This window comes from Chlorocebus sabaeus, chromosome 25, assembly GCF_047675955.1.
Source record: "Chlorocebus sabaeus isolate Y175 chromosome 25, mChlSab1.0.hap1, whole genome shotgun sequence".
In the NCBI taxonomy this organism is placed as follows: Eukaryota; Metazoa; Chordata; class Mammalia; order Primates; family Cercopithecidae; genus Chlorocebus; species Chlorocebus sabaeus.
In genome coordinates, this window is record NC_132928.1 from 15,188,397 (window position 1) to 15,207,630 (window position 19,234).

The 19,234-nt window shown below is 42.9% G+C and overlaps 1 protein-coding gene across 2 annotated transcripts in view; it reads left to right on the forward strand.

The window, feature by feature from the left end:
- Positions 1-11,144, forward strand: part of PTPN14 (protein tyrosine phosphatase non-receptor type 14) — a 205,382-nt gene extending 194,238 nt beyond the window's left edge. The window contains exon 19 of one of the 2 annotated variants that reach the window (XM_007988457.3): positions 1,849-11,144. In XM_007988457.3, coding sequence (XP_007986648.2) covers positions 1,849-1,977 — 129 coding nt within the window. In that variant the 3' untranslated portion in view covers positions 1,978-11,144. The remainder of the gene's footprint in view (positions 1-1,848) is intronic. The other variant, XM_007988458.3, reaches the window with a different exon arrangement.
- The last annotated feature ends 8,090 nt before the right edge of the window (positions 11,145-19,234 follow it).

Genomic DNA, 19,234 nt, shown 5'->3' on the forward strand with positions numbered 1-19,234 from the left:
ATATCACTGTATATACTCTCAAATAATTCACACATAGGCAATCTCATTTAATATTCAAAATGTTCTCATTTAAGACTTAGGGCCAGGCACAGTGGCTCATACCCATAATGCTAAGACTTTTAGAGGCCAAAGCTGGAGGATTGCTTGAGCTCAGGAGTTTGAGACCAGCCTGGGCAACACAGTGAGACCTCGTTTCTACACAAAATTTTAAAAATTAGCCAGGTGTGGTGTGCTACATCTATAGTTCCAGCTACTCAGGAGGCTGAAGTGGGAGGATTGCTTGAGCCTAGGAGGTTGATGTTGCAATGAGTTACGATTGCACCACTGCACTCTAGCCTGGGCGACAGATCAAGACCCTGTCTCAAAAAAGGTGTTCTCGGCCAGGCACCGTGGCTCATGCCTGTAATCCCAGCACTTTGGGAGGCCGAGGTGGGCGGATCATGAGGTCAGGAGTTTGAGACCAGCCTGACCAACATGCTGAAACCCCATCTCTACTAAAAATAATAATAAAAAAAAAATTAGCCCGGCATGGTGGCACGTGCCTGTAATCCCAGCTACTCAGAAGGCTGAGGCAGGAGAATCGCTTGAACCTGGGAGGCAGAGGTTGCAGTGAGCAGAGATCAAGCCACTGCATTCCAGCCTGGGCAACAGAGGGAGACTCCGTTTCAAAAAAAAAAAAAAAAAAAAAAGGTTCTCAGTTAAAGGCTTTTACTCCAAGTAGGACTGGTGTTCAGAAATGGTGCTTTGATATTTTAAAGGTTCACACTTAAATTATCTCACTTGATCATGGCCACAGTCCTGTGAGATTATAATGGCATTAACAACATTTATTAATGTTAATAAAGGAATAATGAGGCCAGGCGCAGTGGCTCACGCCTGTAATCCCAGCACTTTGGGAGGCCAAAGCGGGCAGATCACCAGAGGTCAGGCGTTCAAGACCACCCTGGCCAACATGATGAAACCCTGTCTCTACTGAAATTACAAAAAATTAGCCAGGCGTGGTGGTGCACACCTGTAATCCAAGCTACTCCGGGGGCTGAGGCAGGAGACTCTCTTGAACCTGGGAGGCAGAGGTTGCAGTGAGCCGAGATCATACCACTAACCTCCAGCCTGGGCAACAAGAGTGAAACACGGTCTCAAAAAAAAAAAAAAAGGAATAATGAGTAATATTTATTAAACACTCACTGTGCACTAAATGCTTGATAGGTGTTTCATCATTTGATCCCATGAGGCAGATGTTATTTCATACCCCATGTTATTGCTGAGGAAATGTCACTAACTAGGGCAAGGCCACACTGCTGTTAGAGGAAAGCATTATTTACTGATTTTACAGATGAGGAAACTAAGACCCTGAGATGTCTTAAATCCTGTCATTGGGTTGTGGTGGAGTTGAGAGTACCAGTCAGGTCTCACTCCAGCCTTTATGTTTTATCCAGCAGACTAGTCTGTATTTAAAATAATACATCAGGACAGGTATGGTGGCCCACGCCTGTAACCCCAGCACTTTGGGAGACTCAGGTAGGAGGACTGCTTGAGCCCAGGAGTTGAAGGCTGCAGTGAACTATGACTGTGCCACTGCATTCCAGCCTGGGTGACACAGCAAGACACTCTCAGAAAATTTGAAATTAAATAAAAATAAAATATCCCACCAGTGACACATGATGACCAGGTTCTCCAGTTGCTGGTATAAACTGTTTGATACTTAAAACCCAGCCGGGGCAGAGTCCCTTGCTTTCTCTTATACCTGGGCATGGGCAGTGGGTGAGTGCTTCCTGAATGAGAGAATGAGGAATGCTCTAAGGGAAGCCTCCTGTCTCAGGACCTTGTGCTTTCTCTCTTTTCTTGCAGAAGGTGGAAGTGCCCATGATGCTGAGGCTCCTCAGGGAGCAGAGGATGTTCATGATCCAGACCATCGCTCAGTACAAGTTTGTCTACCAAGTCCTCATCCAGTTCCTCCAAAACTCCAGACTCATTTAATCCCCCCAGTCCAGCTCCTGGAGGAGGGACCCAGCTCCATCGTGCGGGAAGAGTCACCTCCGGAAAACATCTGCTCCCCCCGCGGGGGTGCAGGTGGCTGGCAGCAAGCAGGCTCTCTGAAGAAATAGCCAGGATTATTCACACATGCCATGTATTATTTTATATGAGATAATTTATTTTTTTCCCCTTTGGAGTAACTTTTGTGAATTATTATAATGCAGTTTTCTTAATAATATAGTACTTTTCATTCGAACCACATTTTGACTGATCTGCATATATATGTCAGTAGGTAAGGTTGCCTGCTGGATCGTTTTGGGGACAGAGGCATGAGGGAGCACATCTCTTGTGAAGTTGCAGCCAGATTTGTAACCAGCCCTGAAATTCATCAGCTTAATTCATTCATCATTCATTACGTATATCCAAAGCAAAGATGGTAAGAAAAGTAATTCATCCTGAAATTTAAAGAAAAGGGTCTGAAGGAACAAGCACGATTCTCTTATATTTTGGGACTCATGAGCCTTGATAGACAGTTTCCTCTCTTCCTCATTTCTGCCCCTCATCCTCAGTAATCTCCTCTCCCCAACACCCCACCCCCAACTTCCCCACAAGCTTGAGTTAAAGACAGAACAGCTAAAGACAGTGCTGCCTTTACAGTGCAGTAATTGCCATCTTTGGGGCCGAAAGAGAAGCTCTGTGTTGCGCTTTTCTTAACCACCCCTTATTCTGGGCTCTGGAGCTTGTGTTTCCCTGCTGGGGCCTGTACCCTGGGTTTTTGTTGCTACCTCTCCCGTTTGCTCAGTAGGACCCTGTCTGGTGGCATTGAGGCTCTGGACCAGGCCATCTGTGCAGTTAAGGCTCTACCCTAATTGAGAGAGAATAGCAGACCTAGAAAGAGAAAGGAGTTGGGCAGGGCCTTTGAGGATTGTGTTGTTCAGGCAGGGCCTTGATGATCATTGTTTTTTATTGACATAAGATGTGTGTGCTGGACAGAGACCCGAAAGTTGAGGTCACTAAGTCATTGGAAAAGTCATCAAGGAAACAGATGGGGAAGCTGATTTATAGGAACTGTATGGCATTTAGCTACGTAACAGGGGTCCTGGCCAGGAAACACATCAAATTTGACCCCCACTGTGCTGGTATCATCTTCAGGCTTTGGCCTGCAAGATCAGAATTAATCCTACTCAGGACCCCATAGTCCAAACTTGGGGCCACTTGATGAACGATGGTAGAATTGTCATTGGCAAAGCCCTGTGCTTCTTTCCTTTTCTTCATAAAATCCACTGTCTGGTCAGTTATCTTCACTTGGAAGCCCAGTTCTTAGTTTCTTCCTGTGGCTTCATTGGTCAGTGTCCTTCTGAATTTCCAAGGTTGGTACACAATAAATCATGTTTTGTACATTTTTCCTCTTACTGCATTTTGGGGGATTTATCATTCTATGTCTACTTTTTCTTGAGTACAACTTGGATATGCACCTTTTTCTTGAGTACAACTTTGATATGTTGTTACGTGGTGATAGGAAGTCAGAGGGCGTGCTCTTCCTGGTTGATTTGATGCCACATCTTCCTTGTCTTTTCAGCTCGGGGAAAAGGCAGCAGTGGAGGAAGGCATATGGAACGCCCACAGTGATCAGTTCAAAGAACAAACCTGGAATTTAAAAACTGTAGTCAACTAGGCACGGTGGTTCACACCTGTAAATCCCAGCACTTTGAAAGGCCAAGGCGGGCAGATTGCTTGAGCTAAGGAGTTCAAGACCAGCCTGAGCAACATGATGAAACCCCGTCTCTACAAAAAGTACAAAAATTAGCCAGGCGTGGTGGTTTGCCCTTATAGTCTCAGCTCAGGAAGCTGAGGCGGGGGGATCACCTCATTCAAAGAATTTGAGACTGCAGTGAGCCATGATCTTGCCACTGCAGTCCAGCCTGGGCTACGGAGAGACCCTGCCTCCAGAAAAAAGGAAAAAAGGTTGTCAAGGAAAACTACATGTAGTAGAAAGGAAAATTTAATTGCAGGGGTTTTTTTCTTAGAGTTGACTGCTGTGAGAGTTCCATATGCCTTTCTTCATTGCTGCTTTTGTCCCCCCGAGCTAAAAAGATGAAGGAGTGGCATCAAATCAACCAGAAAAAGTAGACCTTTGTGACATCCCATCACCACATGCCAACAGGTTGCATATTCCCCATTAAGTTCTTTGGAAAACGAATCCTCTTTTCAACCTGGCCAGGTGTTGTGGTGGCTGTACTCTGTAGTTAGACTCAGAATATCTGGGGATGGAGGGCTTCCCCTCTGTCTGCTGCTTCAAGGTCTGAAGACTCAGTGAAGGAGTATAACCTGCTGATCTTTGTAGATTCTAGAGTTTCATCGTATATCCTGGGAAGAAAACCATTAGTATTACATGTATTTTCAGTGGAACAGAGCTTATAACCCTTATTATAAGAAGCTCATCAATAGCAAAAAGGTATTTGTGTCCTTTCCTTGGAGGTTTTTCCATCCTTGGGATTTCTACTGTTAGGGATGTTTTAGCAAGTGGTCTCAGTTACTGGTTTATTGCATGATGAACAACATCAGTATTTATCTTTTATCTCTAAGCCCCAAGGTGGGCACTGTTAGAATGTCTCATGTGGACAGCATATAGATCTGGTGTGTCTTTGAGGACATCAGAGCTCATGGGCTTTCTTGAAATTCATCCACTGTCCCTGCCGTATGCTACGGGAATATTCATTAGTGTACAAAATGCAGGGAGGAAGTAGGTTTAATATTCAACTTTCTAGCCAAAGTTTATATTGAAACCCAAAAGAAAACATTTAAGAGTTGTTCCACATATTTCACTTTTAAAAACAAATGCCTTTGGTTCTTTAGCACATTTTGCATTCCTTTTCACATCTCCAGTAAATGCCAGCATATCTCCTATTAAATTAGCAGCAGCCATTTAAAATCCTTTCAGTGGCATCTGCATAATAATTGCCCAGAGATGCTTTATATCTGGGAAGCAAGCCAAGGAATAAACCTTGAAGCAAAGTGTATTAAATTAGTTATCTAGTTAGAGCTTTTGGAATGATTTCCTGATGATGTATCAAGTCTAAAGCTAGAGCTGTCAGTGTCTATTGCTGCAGTTTGGATTTGAAGGGAGAAAATTAAAAATGGAGGAAAAAAAAGTTACCATCTCACAACAAAGCCATCAAACATTTTCCAGCCGCTGTGTTCGAGGTTTTCCAATGGAACCATTTGGTTTCTTTCATCTGTACTCATTTGGATACATTGACCCGAGGTATTCATCCTTGTTTACTGTGGTCCCTGAATCGTGGGGGCTGAATCTGATGTCTTCATCCTTGAGATGAGATGAGCCTGCTGGCTCAGTTGAGGAATGTCCTGCTGAGGTTTCTTTGGTTTCCTTGGGTTCTAAGGATATACTGGATATATCACCTTTTAGCAAGAGTCTCTGGTAGCATTTACAGATAGCGTAGACATTAGTATGCACTTCTTTCCCCAGATAGGAAGTAGAGGAGGATTTAGCTGCATGAAAAAAGGATGTTAAACATTGATTACACAGGAGTAAAGATGAATGAGCTGCTCTATTCAGTCGGAGCTAACCAATAAGATCAGGGAAGGTAAAAACACCTATATGGAATATTTTGAATCATAAGCTTTTGAAGAGCTTAAATTGAGAGAATTTTACTTTTAATTTTGTAGATTAAAGAGAGGAACCACTTTTAAAAATTATAACGAAACTGCCATTGTTTTCCAAAGAGTCACTTGGCTATCTCTGGCCCCCTCTTTCATCAGCCTGAAGAGAGGGTCTATGTAGACTGCTGTGGGCCTTGTAGGACTTGACCACGGCTTACACCTACTTAACCTTTATCCTGTCTTCTTTCAGCTTGTGCTTTTCAGTTGTAAACTCCAGTGGGTACAGCAGGCTGGCCTTTTCATCCTGCTGACTATTTTTCCAGCTAAATATAGATTGACCCATATGAAATTTCCAATAATGGACCATATTTTCTGCGAACAGACAGTGTTCGCATGGATCACCTATATCTTCCCCCGATACAGTGTAGATCCCAACACCAGATGTCATTTCTCCAGAGCAGTGCTAATGAACACAAAAGGTGTACCCTGGGTGGGCCGGCTCTTTTCGTGAACCTGCTGCCCTGCTCATAGTGATCCTTGCATCACTTGGTGAATGGGCCATCTCCTGGGACACGGAAGTCGCAGAGGTAGATAGTGCACTGCAGTTTCTCTTAAGCCGGATTGGCCATCAGGCACATCACCTTGGAGTTTTTAGCTGCTGTCCTTTCCCTATGAGCAGTCTGTATTAACTGACCTCAGCCTACTTGTTACATGACATATGGGTCCCAAAACTGTCCTTTGTCAAAAAGCAGAATGTGCTTTCTAGTCTCTCCCCATCTAATGGTACATTTGATGGTGAAGATGAATACAGTTGACCACCCCTATATGTGGGTTCCACATCCCTATATTCAACCAAGTACAGATTGAAAAATATTTGGGGAAGAGGGGAAACCCACAAAGTTCCAAAAAGCAAAAGTTGAATTTGCCACATGCTGAATACTACATTGAATTCACGCAAATGAAGTGATGTGTAGGCATCGAGTTAGGTATTGTAAGTAATCTAGAGATGATTTAAAGTATACAAGAGATGTACATAGGTTATATGCAAATACTATGCCATTTTATATAAAAGACTTGAGCATCCATGATATTCTGGTATTTGCAGAGGGTCCTTGATTGCCCCCTTTGGTAAAGGACAACTGTTTCATTACTGATTTTCATTTGGGGAAGATCTGCCAATCCCTTGAGGTGGGGGGGTTGGGGGGTAGAGGGTATAGGGCATTCTGGGATGTGTGCCAGGGAGCACGTATTCAAGGGATGGGATTGGGTCAGACCTGTGTTCTTCCTCAGTCTCAGAAATAACTCTATGGAGCTCCTAGAATAAGAAATTTCTGGAAGCACCACATAATTACTGTTGGGCTCTTAGGGTAGCCGTTTTTGGGAATTTAGCGTTTCCATGTTTTACCAACAATTATTCTGCTGTTGTGTTTTATTGTTTTGCCAATGGGTTTTGAGACACTCATCATGCTCTTATTTAGTGATTTCTTTTCATGAGCAGAGCAACAGCTCATCCAGCATGGTTTCCAAATGGAGAAATTCAGGTCTTTCATAGAAACCGCACAAATTTTCCAATGGCCTACAGCTTTATGGTTGGCAAACTAGTTGGCCCTATAGGGTGCCAATAAAGCTGTAAGATGTTAAACTGCATTTGATACTTCTCTTGAATGCTGAGCAAGGAAGCAAAATAGTTCTTGTCTTTACTTAAGCTTCTAAGATATTTTGGGGCAAAGGACCTTACAGATGGCATCTGTTGAAAGTAACAGCAACATGTCAGGGAGAAACATGGTAGAAATCTCATCAAATTCTGCTATCTCAAATGTGTCGTCCAGAAGTCAGTGTTATTCAGGGGGCCCTGTGAAACTTGACCACCAGCTTGCCCCGTCAACACTCAGCCTTTATCCTACCTGCTCTCAGCTTTTGTGTTTCTGTTAGAAACTCAGATAGGTAAGTATTTTTATTCAGCAGACTACCTTATCTTTCCAGCTTAATATAGCTTCATCTTCTTTCTCAAGGCCAAACTGAGATATTCCCTATTAAAATGTCCATGAGCCTAGCATTGAGTATCTGGCATCCATCAATTTCATAGACTGGAAAATGATTGTTTGGTGCAGTAAAGAAGCGGCTGTGTATCAGTTCCTACTGTTTGGAGCTTTGTTTAGCCTTCCCATTTTAAAAATAAATTCAAGGACATTGAGTTACAAGGCAGGAGGGCTGGAGCTACTGGGCAGCCTGAGTGTGACCAGCATTTGTATAGAAAGTCATTGCTCCTTCTGCCACACTTTGGGCCATCAGGATCATTATTTCCCAAAAATGCCATAAACTTGCCCAAGAATTTCTATAAATGAGGAGCGGGAGAGGAAGGATTTTTGGATCAGTCCTGAAGTTGCTATCTAAAAGTTCTCTGTTTCACAAATAATTTTCTGAACTCTGTAATGCCTCTGCTACCTCCTACCTCCCTTTCTGTAATGTCAGCGTGATGGGAACCACCAAGTGGCATGCTAGGGAAACCCTGCAGCAGTGGTGGAGTCTATTTCACCCTAGCTCGTAGTTTTAAACTGTCTTCACTGTTGAGGTAGAGCTTGATGAATGTCATGGATTGTGAGGCGCGATTTGTCATATTTGCCTGGATTTGCTGCTCAAAAGCACCATCTTCCCTCACCTGCCACTGGCAGCCTTTCCTTGCCTTGCTTGTTAGCAGAGCATTCTGCTTACCCATGTGGCTCCTGCATTTCTTGATTCTTCTCCCCTGTGATCTCTGAGGTGCTGCCGAGCACACTCCCCTTTAGAGCAGGTCATGTTTATATTCAGGCCACAAAACTGGGATGTACATGCAGTGACTTTGGGGTTCCTTGTCTTGTTCAGGGGAACGGGTGGGACTGTTGTGTGCTGTCACCCTCTTCATTCCATGAGCACCTTGTTCACTTAGGGTCTGCTGCCTTTTCTTTTTTTTTTCTTTTTGAGATAGAGTCTTGCTCCTGTTGCGCGGGCTGGAGTACAGCCTCCTAAGTAGCTGGGATTACAGGTGTGTGCCACCACACCCGGCTAATTTTTGTATTTTTAGTAGAGACAAGGTTTTGCCATATTGGCCAGGCTGGTCTCAAACTCCAGACCTCGAGAAGACCCCCCTCAGTCTCCCAAAGTGCTGGGATTACAGGCGTGAGCCACCACACCCAGTCTCTACTACCTTTTCATATTTCCCCATCTGCTTTATGAATCAACTCTCAACAGTACACTTTTTCTTTTCTTTACCTATCCTATGAGTGCAACCCAGATGAAAGAGTTAAACCTCGTCAGAGAATCATTGCCTTAAACCTCTCTAAAATATGTAATTAGGGAATCTTACTGTAATTTTTTAAAAATTGCTTGTATAGTTTCAAAGAATAAGATCTGGCAAATGACCAGATGTGGTGGGTCACACCTGTAATCAAACCAGCACTTTGGGGGGCTGAGGCAGGCAGATCACCTGAGGTCAGAAGTTCAAGACCAGCCTGGCCAACATGGTGAAACCCTGTCTCTACTAAAAATAAAAAAATTAAAAAAAAGCTAGCCAGGCATGGTGGCACATGCTTGTAGTCTCAGCTACTTAGGAGGCTGAGCCAGGAGAATCGCTTGAACCCAGGGGTGGAGGTTGCAGTGAGCTGAGATCGTGCCACTGCACTCCAGCCTGGGCAACAGAGTGAGACTGTCTCAAAAAAAAAAAAAAAAAAAAAAAGATCTGGCAGATGAAAATAACCAGAATGAAAATAGCTAGAAAACTCAGCAAGCAGGAAGCTTCCTTTCTCACCCTTTTGCTCCCTTGCTGATAGAATCAGTCACTTACTGTTAGAAGAAATGAAAGAAGCTCTGTTTGAAACAATGATGACAGCAGTACTTAATATTTATTTCAAGGTGAACTTATATAGATTGAGAGAGGTTACATTTGGCAGAGTGATGTGTAGGAAGACCCATTTGTTTCTAGCTTCTCCCTGCAAGGAGGTTTTCTTCATTATAGCCTCTTCACACAGACTGGCCATTCTAGTGAAACAGGTGGTAAACCTGCCCAGAAACATTTTATCTGTTTTCACTTATCTAGGAAGGGGTAAGATTAGCTGGTCATCCAAAATCTGTATGTAAGCTATCTTCATTTTCTTCCCCAACCTTCTCCTCCTGGGAAACACAAATGCCATCTCATCTGACAAAAGGTTTTAGAGGATAAAGCTGAAAAGATTGGATTGGGATCTTTTTGTGGCTTGGGGCGGAGCCTTTTGCTAAAATCTCAAGAATGCTGCTTTGAGTTTAGCTAGGGTGACTCTCAGAGCTGGAGTGCCTGGCGTTCTCAGCATTTCTCAGGGGCCTCCCACCTCTCAAAACTGCAGTGTTAGCTAATATACACCTTGAGCATAGAACTGAATGGTGTAATTCAGAGCCATTTTTTTTTTCAACTTGAACATTGTACAATTTTACTGCAATTTCCTTTGAACTTTCTTGCCACTGTTTGGAATCTTAAAAATTCATTAGCCTTCTCCTTTCTGACATAAAGTTACACTTCATCAGAGATGAGTTCCTATGTATGTCCTTTGTTCCTTCAATAGCTAATTAATGTACTTGAGGATACTTCAGTGGGAAAAAGGTCTAAATATGCAGATTACTAATAAACGTGTAACCTTATGTAACTTGTGTTACATCAAATAACAAGCTAATCTAGTTTGTTTCACTGGACTAGGCTTGTGCTCCCTACTTCAGTATTTTGATGCTTTCCTTGCTCTTTGTTTCACAAAATATTGTGAATTTTGGTATCAAACAATGTCACTCAAAACATATGACATTTATTAGGTTTCATTTTGAAACAATGTATAGGCAAGTCCCCAACTTAGAAACCGGTTTGTTCTTACGGTTCTTGGGCCAGCCCATAGGAGCCCACTGACCTCCACCACAGCCCAAATGGAGGGCTGTGTTAGTCAGATGTGGTTGGCTTTTGTGGGCTGACCCAGACATCTAATCACCATCTTTTCTGTTGTTGCCGTAAGAAATGCATTCCAGGTTGGGACTTGGGATCCTGAGAGCACATTCTCCCCCTGTGGTGGCCGCTTGCCACCTTGCAAGATGGAAGCCCAGTCTCCTTACTACCAAAGTGTAGTTGTAAGCAGAGAGAGGGCTGAGATGTTTATAGGACATTCCCTAAGCTGGGGAGTGATTTTTATCAATATTCATGTCAACTGTACTTTGGTATAGACTTCCTATCAATTTAATAATATGAAAAGCCTAAAATAAAACTATGCATGCTATTCTATGTGCTATTTTATATCAGTGAATAAGCTTATGCTTGCCAGTTGTATACACAGTTATGAGGTGTATAGAACTGACTTTGACAGTATTTTTTGCACTGTTTCCTATCTGTTTTTATAAAGTCTTATTTAGATATTGAACCTTGTTGATGTTCTCACTGCCCTTGTGCTTGCTATAAAATGTTTCATATGTGCCTTTACAAATGTGAGATCTTTGTTCTAACCTTTTTTTGTAAAAGATATCTATTGATTTCCATATGCAATAAACCTTTTTTTCAGAGAAAACAGTTACATCTTCTCTTTTCTGTACTGTATATGTTTGCATTAGTTCAAAGTGCCTGGGAAAACCTTCATGCTTTGTTTTCTAAAGCCCATTTATTGCTACCCACTTTTTAGTCCTGTATAACCTTATCATACTGAAGATTTAGTTTGAAATTCCCAAGGTTGTCGCTGTTAGAAGAAACCTGAAAGGGGTGATCACTAGGCAAGTGGAGTGAAGAATACATAGAAATAGGTCTTTCTCACAAATGCAGCAATAAGCCTTGTTAAGTTCCAAGCCCCTCCTTACTCCTCCTCCACTGTCATTTACTCAGGTACCAAACTGTTGATGTGGAAAAGGCAGGCACCAACCAGGCTGGTGTAGAAAATCCAAATTCTTACTTTTGCCTTTCAGTTTTATAACAGCTCAACTTGTCTCTAGGTTTAAAGGTGGCTGTCCTGTCCAGACTTTCAGCCAATAACTGCCATGGCACATACACGGTGAACCCCTCGTATGTGGGTAGATGCTTTATGTATCCTTGGTAAGTAACAGAAAAATATAACAACTTCTCCTAGTAACACATTGACTACCCCCATGACTATACAAGCGGTCATTGAACTACCAGAGATCCCAACTAGTTTGACATCAAAAAAATGAGAATACTGTAAGCCACTCTGGGGTGAAAGGATATGGCAAGCAAATCTCATTAAACATACACTTAATTCTCTATGGTGACTGTGGCAACAAAGCAATTACAATTATTGAAAGAAAGGTGACATAATGTTAAAAAAGATGATAATAGATAAAATAGGCCAATGAAAATGGAAGTAAATCGGGTAGAATGGCAGGAGAACAGATACACTAATTGGTTTTCTCTTTTGTGAGCTGAGCAAATAGAACCAGTTTCTTTTTTTTGGTTGATAAACAGAAAAAGTAGAGGTTTATTATATAATAGAGAGATAAAACAGTAATCTAGTAGACCTATCTGTCTCCAAATATACTTAGCAGAGCTGGGGAAGAAAATTTTTAAACAGAAAGAAACAGAATAATTCCCCGCGAAACTAAATATAAATATTAGAAACAGCAACGTGCACACACAAATATGCAATAAGATTACAACACCAGAATCAAATATGGCTATTTTATGTGATTTTAGCTCTTATTTTCTTTAATGAAAATAAATGGGGAAAACTTGCCAGATTTACTAGTTAAGAAACATAATGGGGGAAAAAAACTCAGCTAAAGAAAACAAACATCTAACAAAAAGAATAAATGAAACTTGTATAAACACAGCAAAACTCCTTCTGAGGCAAAACTTAGATGAATAAACTTACCACATTCTTGAATAGGAAGACTCATGAAGAGGCTAGTTCTCTGTATATCACTGACTCCAGTGCAAGTCCAATAAAAAAATCACAACACCAGAATAATTCAGGGGAACCCAGAAGGATTAGCCTTAGTATATACTAAAAGCTTTGCAGAGCAACAATAAAACAGAGTATTTTACTGGCACAAGAATAGATCAATAGAATGAAATACTGCAGAAATAAACCAAAGTTTTAGAGAAATGATCATGGTACCCTTCCAAATCAGTATGGGAAAATAAATAATTCAACAAGTAATTAAATAAATGAAAATTAAAATATATTAAAGAGTACCATGGGGTATTTTATTGCTTTTATTTATTTGAGACTGGGTCTCGCTGTGTTGCCCATGCTGGAGTGCAGTGGCATGATCTTGCCTTACTGAACCCTGTGCCTCCTGGGTGCAGGTGATCCTCCCACCTCAGCCTCTAGAGTAGCTGGGACTACAGGCATGCACCACCATGCCCAGCTAATTTTTGTATTTTTTATAGAGATGGGATTTTGCCATGTTGCACAGGCTCATCCTGAACTCCTGGGTTCAAGTGATCAGCCCACCTCGGGCTCCCAAAGTGCTGGGATTATGGGCATGAGCCCGTGTGCTTGGCCTGTATATCTTATTAAACAATTCTGCCAGGCGCGGTGACTCATGCCTATAATCCCAGCACTTTGCGAGGCCGAGGCGGGTGGATCACAAGGTCAGGAGTTTGAGACCAGCCTGACCAACATGGTGAAACCCCGTCTCTACTAAAAATATAAAAATTAGCCAGGCGTGGTGATGTGTGCCTGTAACCCCAGCTACTCAGGAGGCTGAGGCAGGAGAATCGCTTGAACCCGGGAGACGGAGGTTGCAGTGAGCCGAGATTGAGCCATTGCACTCCAGCCTGGGCGACAGAGCGAGACTCAGTCTAAAAAAAAAAAAAAATTCTAGCTAGATCAAAGATTTAAATACAAATTAATATTACTTTTTATAATAAACCAGTAATAGTTTTCTTCACTTAAAGATGAAAACAATCTGCCTTTGTACAGCAAGTGTCATGAAAAATAAAGTTAATGGACAACTAAAGTAAAAATATTTTTAATATATGACAAGGAGCTAATACTCTAATATATACCGAGCTCAGAAGTTATTATGAGAGACATTAACAAATAGCAAAACAATCAATGGCCATGTGGTATCACAGAAAAATTTGGAATTTCGTATCAAGGGTGATAGGAGCCTCTTTTGTTTTAGTGAAACAATCCTTTTTTTTTTATTGAGACAGAGTCTCGCTCTGTCGCCCAGGCTAGAGTGAAATGGCATGATCTCCGCTCACTGCAAGCTCCACCTCCTGGGTTCAGGCCATTCTCCTGCCTCAGCCTCCCAAGTAGCTAGGGCTACAGGCACCCACCACCATGCCTGGCTAATTTTTTGTATTTTTAGTAGAGACAGGCTTTCACCATGTTAGCCATGATGGTCTCGATCTCCTGACCTTGTGATCCACCCGCCTCGGCCTCCCAAAGTGCTGGGATTACAGGCGTGAGCCACCGCACCCGGCCATAGTGAGACAATTGTTAATGGGCCCCTAGATAGCTTCAGGATGGGGGCGGGTCTTCCGAAAGACTAAGACTTGATTAGGAGCTTAGAACTTTCAGCTCTACCCCCAACCTCTAGAAAGAAAGAGATCCTAGAGATGGAGTCAGTTTCAATGGTTCATCAATCAATCATGCCTATGTAATGGAACTGCCATAAAACCCCCTGACCAATAGTATTCAGAGAGCTTCTGAGTTGGTGAATACATCCATATGCCAGGAGGGTGGCATACCACAACTCCATGGGACCAGAAGCTTCTGTGCTCAGGATCCTTCCGAACTTCACCCTATGTGCCTCTTCATCGGCCTATTCATTTGTCTTTTTTATGATAAACCAGTAATAGAAAGTAAAGTGTTTTCTAGAGTTTTGTGAGCCATTCTAGCAAATTAATGAACATAAATATGGGAGGAGGTTGTGGGAACCCCTTGTCTTTGTAACCAAGTCAGAGAGAAGTATGGTTAACCTGGGAACCTGATACTTGTAACTGGCATCTGAAGTGAGGGCAATCTTGTGGGACTTAGCCCAGCTGGGAACCACCATGGGAATTTGAAGAGTGCATTAAAGTAGGATGTATCGATGCCCATCAAAAGAAAACCCTTCCAGCATCAGAAGATAAATGGAATCAACAGGAGATACCCTCATATGCTCACCTAGGTGGCCACCGAGGTCCATGAAAGGAGTGGACATGGCGGGGACAGGCTGCAACAATGCAGAGATGGACTCAATCTAGATATATTCCTGTTGCACCCTCTGAGAAACAAAATGCCAGTAAAGGCTGTTTTGGGTGGGGTGGGGGCCCTGCACTTAGCTCACAAGTCAGGCTAATGCCAGTAGGCCCAGGAGGCTACAACTGAGTCCTGAGAGAAATCAACACTGACTCCGGACTGGTATTTGCTTACCCAGTGGTAGATACAAGTATGCTCAGAATGCTACAAAAGAACCAGAAGATAGTGCACCTATTCCAGACCGAGGGACACACTTTGCAGCCCACCATGTCCTCCAGTGGGAAGAGATATCTCAGCAAATGGGTGCTTTGTGTTGCATATTACCCTCAGAGAAATGACTTAATAGAGAATTGGAACAGGCAGTTGAAATATTTACTGTCTAAAATTGGGGGAGATAGAGGCAGGAAGGGCTGGCTTCCATGCCTTCACAAGTGTGTGCTCACATAAGGGGGGCCTAAGGGAGTGTCCCCACTGGAGAGAGTCCTGTTTTCCTGGTGAACCTGGGGCAGAGGGGTTGGGAAAGGGTGCTGGTATGACCACCATTCTTCCCAAGGAAAAGATTCTGGTATGACCACTTTTTTTTTTCCTTCCCTACATCATCTCACCTTTCTTTTTCCTATCTGATGCAGTGGTCCCAGGATCAGGGCTGCAACTACCAGTGCTGGAAGCAGGAATGATTTCTAAGAAAGAAACTGGAACTATTCTAAACCTTTATGTCAGAATTCCTAAGGGCCTGATGGGGCAGGTTAGGCCTTCATCCTATCTGGCAAAACCGGGGTTACCAGTGAATGCAGCTCTATGGCCTAGTGTCAGAAATAGCCCACTAGTTCTCTACCTATGGAATCCTACCCTACCCGAAGGGAGTGGACTGAAGAGGCGGCGTTCGTTAGACTGGTATTGCTGTCTGCAACCTAGACGAGCACAGAGGTGGAAGCTAGTTAGGTTCCATATCCCCTAACGGTGAATAAACAAAATTAGGGGATAAATGGAGAGGAGAAATAGCAGCTGAGGGCAAAGGAATGAGTAAATGAGTTATGTAATAGGGGAAATCCAGTATCGTGCTGACATCTTGAAAAAGGCTCAGAACAAGAGATGACTGTCTCTTAGCTCAATTATACCAGAGGCCTGGAAGGGTGAAGACATATTGCCAAGATCACTCTCACCTGTGGAAAGTGACAAGCTCAACTGGAAGCCTGCACGCCTGAGTGCCTCAGCTAGGGAGACATTTTCATGCAACAGGATGACAGACTGGATTATCAGTGACTACATGGGAAGCTAGAAATGTGCCAGTAAATATCATCCTTTTTTATGAGGAATCTGTGGTCAGAGACCAAAGGGTGTCCTTTAGTGTCACAGAAAGATATTTGGTCATTGTCCTCAGTTCCTGGGACACAGCTCCTAAAACCCTTGGAATTTCCTAAGCGACAGGAAATCTCTTTTGTTCTAATATGGCAACTCTTGGTGCGCCTCTAGGTAGCTTCAGGATGAGGGGTGACCTCCAGAAAGATCAAGCCTTAATTAGAAGCTTGGAATGTTCAGCCTCAACTCCCCAACCTGTGGGGAAGATAGAAGGGCTAGAGACTGAGTTAATCATCAGTGGCTAATGATTTCATTAAATGACTAATGATCATTTAAGTCATTAAATGATCAATGATTTAAACCCCCCAAAATGGGGTTTGGAGGGCTTCTGAGTTGGTGTACACATCCATGTGCCAGGAAGATGTCACATCCCAGCTCCATGAGGATGGAAGCTCCTGTACCCAAGACGCTTCCAGACCTTGCTCTATGCCCCTTTCATTTGCCTGTTCACTTGCATCCTTTATAATAAGCCAATAATAGGAAGTAAAATGTTTTCTGGACTCTGATAAGCCATTCTAGCAAATCATTGAACACGAAGGTGAGGGGATTGTGGGAACCCCCTCCACATCAGATAGAAACTGGGTAACCTGGGAGCCAGGCAAGGTGGTTCATGCCCGTAATTCCAGCACTTTGGGAAGCCAAGGTGGGAGGATCTCTTTAGGCCAGGAGTTTGAGACCAGCCTGGGCAAGACAGCAAGACCTCACCTCTAAAAACAAACAAACAAAAAATGACTCCACTGCACTCCAGCCTGGGTAACCGAGTGAGATCCTTCCAACTGGCGTCTGAAGTGAGGGAAGTCTTGTGGGATGCAGTCTTTAAACCTATGGAGTCTGACGCTAACTCCAGGGTAGTATCAGAATAGAACTGAACTGTAGGACACACAGTTGGTGTCCAAAGAGTTAGAGAATAGCTGGTGAGAGATGAAACCTCAAACATTTGGTGTCAGAAAGTGTTGTGCTAAAAACAGCTCAGCCATGAACGTCAATTCACCGAAGAAATAAAATAAATCCTGAATGTATGAAAAACAGTCCAATCTCACTAATAAATGCACATAAAACAAAATATTTCACACATTAGATTGCCAAAAACATTTTAATGATAATACAATGTTATGAGGGAGAGGAAAGCAAATACTATTATATCTTATTTGTATCCGATGCAGTTTTTTCTTACAAAAGGAAATGTGGCTATATTTATTCAAATTTAAAAAATATTCCCACTATTAGATCTTGAAATTGCACTTCCAGGGATCTATTCCCCAAAATGCTACCACACAACAGCAAAGTTTTATGTTTCAGATCATTCATTGTGGCATTGTTTGTAATAGCAGCAAACTGGGAAAAAATCTCCTGTCCATAAATAGGAGAAGTACTGAGTCCACAATGACATGCATCCAATGCAATATTCTGTCTCTAAATAGAATGAGGCAAATCTGTAAGTGCTGAAGTGCAAAGAGATCCATTTTGTTCATTTGGATAAGCAGGTTACAAAATCCTATGTCAGTACCATCCTGTCTTTGCTCTTCTAAATCTATTTATATAGATACATCATCCAGGAATGGAAAAACCTGGGACCATAAAGCAAACTGTTTATGGTAGTTAGCTCCAGGCAGTGGGACTGGTGAGGAACAAAGAAGTTTACTTTTCTCATACCTTTCCATTACTTGAATTTACTGAGAAAGGATTACTTTTGCAAATTTTATAAAACCTATAGAGACGGTAGGCTAAGTTTATTTTAGACTTCGTCACTGAATATATAGTAAATGAACATTCTTAAAACACTAAGTTCTGGGCCAGGCACAGTGGCTCACGCCTGTAATCCCAGCACTTTGGGAGGCCAAGGAGAGAGGATCACGAGGTCAGGAGATCAAGACCATGCTGGCTAACACGGTGAAAACCCATCTCTACTAAAAAAATACAAAAATATGAGCCAGGTGTGGTGGCGGACGCCTGTAGTCCCAGCTACTTGGGAGGCTGAGGCAGGAGAATGGCGTAAATCCGGGAGGCAGAACTTGCAGTGAGCTGAGATGGCGCCACTGCATTCCAGCCTGGGCGACAGAGCAAGACTCCATCTCAAGAAAAAAAAAAAACAAAACACTAAGTTCCACTGATCCAGGACCATGCCTTACTCTTCTCTTTGCACGTAGAGAGCTACTCAGAGCATTCTGCATAGATAGTACCAGGTATTCAATAAATGTCTTATTGGACTACACAGGACAAAAGAATGCATTCTATCTGCTAAATCCCACTGTGTGCAGTAAACTGCGTGTGAAAGAGGGGCATGAGTGTGTGTGAAGATGCGGGTGCGTGTAGGCGAGGAGGGAAAGAAAATGTACCAGATTTATAGCCGTTCTAGCTGTTTTCAGACTATGACTATGAAAGGTAATTGACGTGTAAATTTCAACAGGCTTTACTTATTAACCAGTGGGGAAGTTCCTCTCTTTGGACTACAAGACACTGCATTCAGGAACGTGTGCTGGGTCCCTCTGCACAATGGTTGCTAACAAACAATCCCCAGGTTGCTGCTGTCTAGGCTGTGGGGCTGCAGAAAGCTGGATTCCGGTTGTCTGTGTGGGCAGAGATCAGTGTTTACTCAACAACACAGGGTTGGTTGGTAAGGAAAAAAATTTTTTTCCTTCCCAAGCATACCCTGGAGTCTTTCCAAAAAAGGAGAGTACTGCACAGAACAATCAACAGAATGAGAGATGGCAAGTCTGCTTTCAGACAGATGGGGACGGAAAAGCCAAGAAACAAAGCACGCACTAAGCACCTTTACACACTGAAGGAATACCAGGCACCAGCGAACAGATTGGAAATCTCGCCTGCTGGAGGGCGCTCAGGTCACTGGACTGTTCCTCCACCACAGATACTTTTCTTTCCTTCTTGTACCTTTTTCTCTTTCTTCTCATTTTCTTCCTCCACAGGCACAGCCCCACGAAAGCTGCTGCAGAATAAAGAGGCTGCCTGACCCCAGAACCAAGGAAGAAGACTTGGGCTTGCTGAATTATGGACAGCACGTGTCACTTCCACTCCAAGACTGGGCTCCCACCACCACTGAGAAATCCTCCCCACAGACAGAAGAAAACACAAACCTCAAA